This window comes from Anarrhichthys ocellatus, unplaced genomic scaffold, assembly GCF_004355925.1.
Source record: "Anarrhichthys ocellatus isolate YVR2014 unplaced genomic scaffold, GSC_Weel_1.0 scaffold1, whole genome shotgun sequence".
Lineage (NCBI taxonomy): Eukaryota > Metazoa > Chordata > Actinopteri > Perciformes > Anarhichadidae > Anarrhichthys > Anarrhichthys ocellatus.
In genome coordinates, this window is record NW_022280031.1 from 16,180,026 (window position 1) to 16,188,137 (window position 8,112).

At 40.5% G+C, this 8,112-nt stretch overlaps 1 protein-coding gene across 1 annotated transcript; it reads right to left on the reverse strand.

The window, feature by feature from the left end:
- Nucleotides 1–384: 384 nt before the first annotated feature.
- On the reverse strand, nt 385–7,776 carry nfs1 (NFS1 cysteine desulfurase). The gene is made up of 13 exons (XM_031855740.1): nt 7,430–7,776; nt 6,195–6,271; nt 5,963–6,079; nt 5,723–5,806; nt 4,962–5,114; nt 4,746–4,839; nt 4,234–4,368; nt 3,152–3,309; nt 2,896–3,001; nt 2,645–2,726; nt 2,169–2,252; nt 1,925–2,014; nt 385–1,626 (listed from the first exon to the last, which is right to left on the reverse strand). The coding sequence occupies exons 1-13, from the start codon at nt 7,548–7,550 to the stop codon at nt 1,563–1,565; spliced, it is 1,365 nt and encodes a 454-aa protein (XP_031711600.1). The 5' UTR covers nt 7,551–7,776; the 3' UTR covers nt 385–1,562.
- Between the last annotated feature and the right edge of the window lie 336 nt (nt 7,777–8,112).

Here is an 8,112-nt window from a genome sequence, read left to right on the forward strand (position 1 = left end):
AAATATACTTACTATACAAATATTGGTTATATACATGTATACTATATAATGTAAAACAAATAGTATGGATACAAATTAGTGAGGTGAAATGTATGTATATTGCTTCTGCTGGTGTTTAGTGGACTGTAACAATAAAGTGATATTTTTGAATAACACTAACACTTATATAACTTACGTATTAATAATAAAGAAGGTGCTTTTTATTTTTTTGTTGTGTAATTGTTTTTTATTGTGTGTATATTATTGCTTGTTGAGGTGTGTATTTGTGTTCAGGCCCAATTATAGAGAGGCATCGCAAACTAGCTATAAATGCTGTAGTATGTAGCATTTGTGGTTTGTATAAATAAACGTGATATAAGAGTAAAAAAGGAAACAAAACTTAAGTTCATTGCATAACCAGGAAGCAGCACTTTATTGGATTATAATGATTGTATATCATGAAGAGTAACAGTAGATGGAGTCTAACAAATGTGATGGAACATCCAGGAACACAATACAAGACTTTGAAAACCCAGTTATCAACAGAATATTTCAGATTGTCCTCGACAACCTCAGTAACACGATGGTCTCAGTTAGAATGTGAGACCGGACCTCATCCGTTGTGGTCAAATCAAGTGTAGTGTTGTAGTACGTTCCAGACTTTAACAAAACTAATCAAAGTACTGCGGATGCTAACACTGCTGATGAACTGACTTGATGCTGCGGTTTACGGAATACTGAAACCTGATGAAGAGGAAGCAAAACTGAGAGGAGAGTGTATCGCATGTGAACAGAGCAGGAGACAATCTGTGTATCACCAGCTGAAAGATTCTGACTCAAAGACGTATTGGGAATGTTAACTGGGTCACGTTAATGCGGTGCAGAAGTTCAGATCAAAACCCATCAACAACAGTCCAGTACGCCCCAATCAATCACTGGAAAAATTGATTCGTTATCATTCCTACAGGATCCTGAGAGAGACAAATGAAGTGACGAGTAATAAAGAGCAGTAGAGACATGATTATAGATCAGTAGATTTACAGCCTTAGCTTTTAATAGCTGAGCATTAATCCTATAAATAGCTTCTTATTTTATTCTAGTTGTGTGATTATGTCTTTCCCCTTGCAGTAAACCACTTTTTACTGCATCAGTAATATATATATTTCCCTGCAGGTTTCACAGTTTCATCTCTTATCATATAAAGTAGTTCATGGTGTTGTATGCGACAGGCTGCACTTAAGAGATCCTGTTTCATGTGACCAAGTTCAGAGCTGGATTAGTGAACCCAGAGATAACTGAAAGTGAAGCCAGGTAAACCCAAATAAAGATAAAGATGAACTGACTCTGTGATGGAGGACCGCGGGGTCACAGAACGGCATACAACAACCTCCGATCAACAATCTCCTGACAGAGTAACAAAGGGAGCTTCTAAGGAGACACGGAGCTGCAGTTACAAACAGACTTCAAGTCAGACAGGAAGTTTGTGCGTGTTTGTGTACAGGAAGGTAAAGCTAGTACATTCCCAGAGTTCCCTGGGAATGTATCGTCATCATCATCGTCGTCAGCCAGGAAGTGGGAGGAGTCTAGTGCTGCGTCCACTTGATGCTCTTCAGATCGATGCCTTCTTCAACCATCTCCCACAGAGGACTGAGAGAGAGAGAGCGAGAGAGACAGAGAGGTTATTGGACAGTTCCCATAACTCTTTTATCATTTATAACACATTACAGACAATATTGCCATTGACGGATAAAGTGACGCACCAGTTTAATTCTGATTTATACAACTTGGGTCTTATTTTCATAGCTTAGTCTATCATCATGTCTATCAACACTAACAATATTTTACCCAATAAGTAAATATCTGAGATCTGGGAACACATTACTAACAGAAATCATAGACAACGATATCGAAATAAGATCTGAATTATGGGTCCAGCTGAACTCACCTCATCTCTCTGAGCCGCGTGACCTGCGTGATACATTTCTCTGCTGTGTAGTCCACCTCTGCTTCTGTGGTGAACCTGCCAATACCAAACCTAACACACAGACACACACAGGTTTACTTTAACCTACATGTGATGCAGAGAATCATCTCCAGCTGCTGATGTTCAGACAGATGTTTCAGTCAGTGTTTCAAGTTAAACTTGATCATAATCAACGGGGTTAAAGTGAGGATGTCAGTGTTTGTACCTGATGGACGAGTGAGCGAGGTCTTCATCTGTTCCGATCGCTCGGAGGACGTACGACGGCTCCAGAGAGGCTGACGTACACGCACTGTGTGCACACAAACCAACACTCAGTCATCTTTCATATACAAGAAAAAGTTGTTTCTCATCAAAATACACTGTGTGCATCCCTGAGGTCTAACAAACACGCTGAGAGGAAATTCATTCCTCATAAATCATTTGCAAAGGGAATTATTAAAATATTTAAACTGTGCATTGTTTACATGTGTGCTAACTTGCAGTCAGTGGAATGTGGAATAACAGACGGCAGGAATGTGAACCATGCTGTCTGCAATAATACATGTGCATCTACATGAACTGTTAAATGAACATATATAAACATAGTTTGACTAAACAGCTTGAGTCATCAGGAGCACCGGCTCCAGATAAAACTTCAGGCCTGTTTCAATTTCAACAATTCAACACAAGTGTGTGTCTGACCTCCCAGATGACAGAGCGACATCCTTCAGCGCCATCAACAGACTCTCTCCCTCCACATAAGCAAAGGACAAGTTGACACAGCCTGAAAAGCACACAAACAGTCAGATGAGTCCATCTGCCTCGTCTACTGTAGTAAAACGTATTTGACACATAACACAGACCTCCAACAGAAACCTCTTACATTAAACATGTTAGAACATGTGACAGTGGTGTGACAGTGTGTGTGTGTGTGTGTGTGTGTGTGTGTGTACCAGCGTAGCGTTGTTCTGCATCTCCGTTCATGATGACGTCAGGAAGCTCAGACGTGAGCTTACGGACCAGACGATTAGCCAGCATGGACACTCTGTGATGATCATGCTGCACATACAAGCACACCGACACACACACACACACACACACACACACACACACACACACACACACAAACACAAACACACACAAACACTTAGTCCCAAGATGTTTGGATGTTTGTTGACTCTCAGGATGTTTGGGTGCGTTCGTTTTTACCTCCATCTCCTGCTGTGCAATGCTGCAGGCGGCTCCCAGCCCAACAGCCAGCGGGGTGGGGACGGTGCCGGAGCGCAGCCCCCTCTCCTGCCCGCCACCGCTCTGCAGCGGCTCCATGCGCACTCGGGGCCGGCGACGCACGTACAAAGCACCCACACCTGTATACACACACACACACACACACACGCACACACACACACATACACACACACACACACACACACACACACACACACGTCTAGATCAGAAAACTCCATGTGACAGTGTACAAACTGTGGGACTGATGTTGAGTTTCATTGGGTCTTCTATCATTATACTACTCCATCAAAGCAATGGTTTCCTTGCAAATGCAGCAAACACATTTCCTCTTGACTTCTGTGAAAACATACCAAGTCTCCCAATGTTTCTGAAATGTTCGGCGCTGACTCACTACCTTCCGTCTTTTCGCTTCTGCCATGTTTTACCGATTCAACTAAGGTGAATGCGTTCATCGACTTGTAATCAGTGTAGGTCGAATAGTTGTTCAAATGGTTCCAACTAAGAAGAGCAATGTAGTGCAATATATTAAAAATGTGCTCAAGACACATTCTAGTCTATTTTATTTTTTTTATTCATAATTTAGGGGGATCTATTGGCAGAAATACATGAATGTTTTCTTTAGTATCACCTGAAAGTAATAATCGTTGTGTTTTTGTTACCTTAGAATAAACTGTTTATATCTACATACAGAGTGAGTCCTCTTCACCATGTTGTGCCGCCATGTTTCTACGGTGGCCCAGAACGGACAAACCACACACTGGTGGCTCTATGGAATCTGTTGGTTGCAATCTGCAACCTCACCGCTAGACGACGCCAAATCCTAAACACTAGCTCTTAAAGCTGCTTTCTTCACTTTTAAATGCTATTTCAGCTTTCAGTATTTGTATTTCAATTGCAACTTTAACTGTTTCAGGTTCTATTTCACGTTTCTTTTGGAAAACAAGTCAACAGCCACGTGTGTGAAACGTGTATCTAATAAACTGCCTCATCTTGTGTAATGAGCTAACAGTTTAGATAGCATCTACAGTGATGCTACGGCTAACCTTTAGGTCCGTAGATCTTGTGGCCGCTGATGGACATCAGATCAACCTTCCAGTCCGTGACGTTGACGGGAATCTTTCCGACAGCCTGAGCGGCGTCAGTGTGGAGGAAGACTCCTTTAGAGCGACAAATCTGACCTGTGTACAGGAAGAGTAAAGATCAATCAATAGCTTTGATCAGAACACTACATCAGAGACTACAGTGGTCAAGGTGGTCTGCTTTATGCATGAAACACTGTGTACATGGTTCAGAAATCAGCAGCCTGTTGCACCAGCTAAACGAAACTTCTCTCTTAAGTTCGGGTGCAAAGTCTCACTGAACGATACGCTGAAACTAGTTTGTTTGATACTGAAGCTTTGTCGATGTTTGGTTGCACAAAGCATCAAGAATAGTTGAGACAACAACAGTGACGTTGAGTGGTGAAACCGTCAGCTACAATACAATAATATAATATAACAGACACATTACTAGTAACGGGCAGATGAAATAACAAAAACCATGATGCAATGTTTACCAATCTCCTTGATGGGCTGCTTGACTCCGATCTCGTTGTTGACGGTCATCACCGACAACAGAGAGGTGTCAGGACGGATCGAGGCCTCCAACAGCTGAACACACACACACACACACACACACACACACACACACACACACACACACACACACAGTTTTAATACACACAATAACTTCTGATCTGAATGTGTTCACTCTGTAGGTTCGCCGTGCGTACCTCCAGGTCCACCAGTCCGTTGGGCTGGACCGGCAGGTAGGTGATACTGAATCCTTCGGACTCCAGAACTCGACACGAGTCCAGCACACACTTGTGCTCCGTCTGCGTGGTGATCACGTGACGCTTCTTGGTCTGGTAGAACCGGGCCACGCCCTGCAGGAGAGACGGGGTCACTACTGAGATCACAGAACTGGGTTCTAACTCCGTGAGGTGGTTTATTTTTCTGTAGTTTCTCCTGTTCTCACTGGGTTCTCCTTCTGTGTTCTGAAGCTACTTCATCCTTTTTAGTTTTTCAGTCAATCCAGTCTCGCCAAAACATCACTTTTTTCTGTTGTTGTCATTTTAAACTTTAACTCAAGTAAGATACTCTGAGGCCTCCTGACTGTGCTCATTGTATGCTGTCGTTGTTATTGTCCGGATATGGAAACGGAACTTCTGCATTAAAAAAAAGAAGCCTATAATATTTTGAGAGATATTGTGGTAAAAGTTTATTTTCTAAACTACATTTTAGTCCTGTTTTCTGTCAGCAATATTGCATGTTAATAGAGTCACAGTTAGTTGGTATTTTACTAAATGATCACTGGAAGTTATCTAACCAGGAAACTAAAGTAAATGTACGAGGTAAATAAACAGCAAAGAGAAAACAGAGGGAAGATCGGCCGGTTGTTGTGACTGATTAGCTCCAGCCCGACTGGCTAGCATGTTAATAGTGAGAGGAAGAGGAAAAGGAGGTGTGTTGAAGAGGAGGAGCAGAGTGAGACCTTGATAGCCATGTTGTTGGACTCGGTGGCTCCGCTGGTGAAGATGATCTCTCTGGGATCTGCTCCAATCAGATCAGCCACCTGCTGCTCGGAGAGAGAGAGCGAGAGAGAGACAACACACAGTCAGTGTCTCTCTCTCAGATTCACATTTAATGAAATGAGTTGACAAATTTCCCCTTGGGGATGAATAAAGTATATTTCTATTCTATTCTATTCTATAAAAACCATGTGTCTCTCTACCTTCCTGGCCACCTCCATGGCGCTCTCGCTCTCCCAGCCATAGGCGTGAGTTTTGGAGTGAGGGTTACCGTAGTAATTCACCTGGTAGGGCAACATGGCGTCCAGCACCCGGGGGTCCTACACACACACACACACACACACACACACACACACACACATAAGTGTAAGTGTAAATGTAAATATGCAAGTATGTGTCTGACATCAGCTGGTAAACATGGATGGTAAAGGTTACCATGGGCGTGGTGGCCTGGAAGTCCATGTAGAGGGGGCGGGGCTCATTTTTCTCCAGTTCATGATTCTTTATCAACTCTGCAGCAAAAACAACAACAACAACAACAACAACAACAGAAAGACCGTCAGCTGGTTTTAATCAGATCTGGATGATGCTGGACTGAAATACTGAGTCACATACTGAGTCATTCGTCAACGGAGTCTCTAAAAACGATTTACTTTACACAGCAGCTGGATTCTCGCGATGTCAGGAGATCACGAGAGAACCCAGGATAATGTAGCACGCGAAAATCTACTTGTACCAATGGACCAATCAGCATCCTGTGAGGAGCTACAGGTAGCTAGGGAGGTTAGCGCAGATGCTAACGTAGATTTTCTTCATTAAAAAGAGCAAAGAACTATAGAAGCCCATCTACGCCACTGTGATGGAAAAATAAAGATCCTGTAAATCATTATGAGACAGTATCTCATGAGATACTAAGTCATTATTATGAGACGCTAAGCATCTCATAATAATATTTTTAAAAAGCTGGAAACATTTGTCACGTCTGTCTGATAAAATGACTTAAACGCTTAATTAATAATAATAGTAACTTTATTTATTAAGTGTCGAATTAGTTGACAATTCAATTTGCTGTCACTGTACTGTTATTATTATTAATAACAATAACAATAGATGTATTATCATTAATAATACTAATACTAATGACAGTAAATATATTATTGATAATAATAAAGTTATTATTAATAATATATTATTAATAATAATAATAACTTTATTTATTAAGTGTCTAATTCGTTGACAATTCAATTTTCTGTCACTCTACTGTTATAATTAATAATAATATATTATTATTATTATTATTATTAATAATATATTTATTATTAGTAGTAGTATTAATAATAATAACAACAACGGTATTATCATTAATAACAATAACGTTATTATTAATAATAACAATAACTTTATTAAGAGTCAAATTAGTTGACAATTAGTTTTCTGTCACTCTGCTGTTGCTATTAATAATAATAACTTTATTTATTAAGTGTAATTAGTTTTAATGCCCTCTTCTAATCTTACAAACGGTTCTTACGTCATAACTTTACGTCACTCGGGTTTATAGGTGTTGAGAAGTTTTCTGTCTCCGTGCTAAACTGCGTCACTTTAAGATTAGCTTGATGCTAACTGCTCCTGTGGCTCTAAATAATCCGACCACCAAATTCTGCTGTTGTTACCTTTGTGCTGAGAGCTAGCGGCTCTTCCGTCAGAGCCCAGCCAGATGCAATGCGATGTCGAGCCCAGCCTCGACATCGGCCTCAGCAGCCGGGAAGAGACGGTCATGCCCGGGGAAAGCATCTCTGGACGTCTGGTTTTCAACTGGAGACGCGCTGTGACCTCCAATAACAACAACACACAACAACAGTGTTCACCGGTTTAAACCAGTTTAACCTGCTGGTTCCTGTGGAAGAAAATAAAGAAGAGCACTCCCTATTAATGTATAAATGTTACTATTGAGTTTGAGGTTTCGTTTGAGAAACGTTGCCGCCTGTATGTTGGAACCAGGTTATAGAACCACGGTCAAGTTATCATGCTAACGAGGAAGAGTTCCGGTGATGACTTCCAAAATAAAATATTTCAATAAACTAGATTAGATTAGATTAGATAAGTACTTTATTAATTCATTAATGTTGTATTTTTTGCTAGTGAAGCATTTTTAGGTAAAGGTAAAGCAAAGCAATAAAAATAGTTTAAAAAAATATTACATTAAAAAATGCACAATTTAAACAATAGAATAGAATAATGTTAAATTAACTAACTAAACAACAGTGCAAAGATTCAACAAACAAACAACAGTGTAACGGTGTTATAGTCTTGTGAATGATTTGGCCAAAGGTGATTTATTGTAAAGATGTATTAA

Excerpts from the sequence above, each read along its gene's own strand:
- nfs1 (XM_031855740.1), bottom strand. The coding sequence starts at position 7,550 with ATGCTTTCCCCGGGCATGACCGTCTCTTCCCGGCTGCTGAGGCCGATG. Across the intron at positions 5,807-5,962 it reads CCATGGAGGTGGCCAGGAAG|CAGGTGGCTGATCTGATTGG; the intron begins GTAGAGAGACAC and ends CTCTCCGAGCAG. Across the intron at positions 5,115-5,722 it reads CCAACAACATGGCTATCAAG|GGCGTGGCCCGGTTCTACCA; the intron begins GTCTCACTCTGC and ends TCTCTCCTGCAG.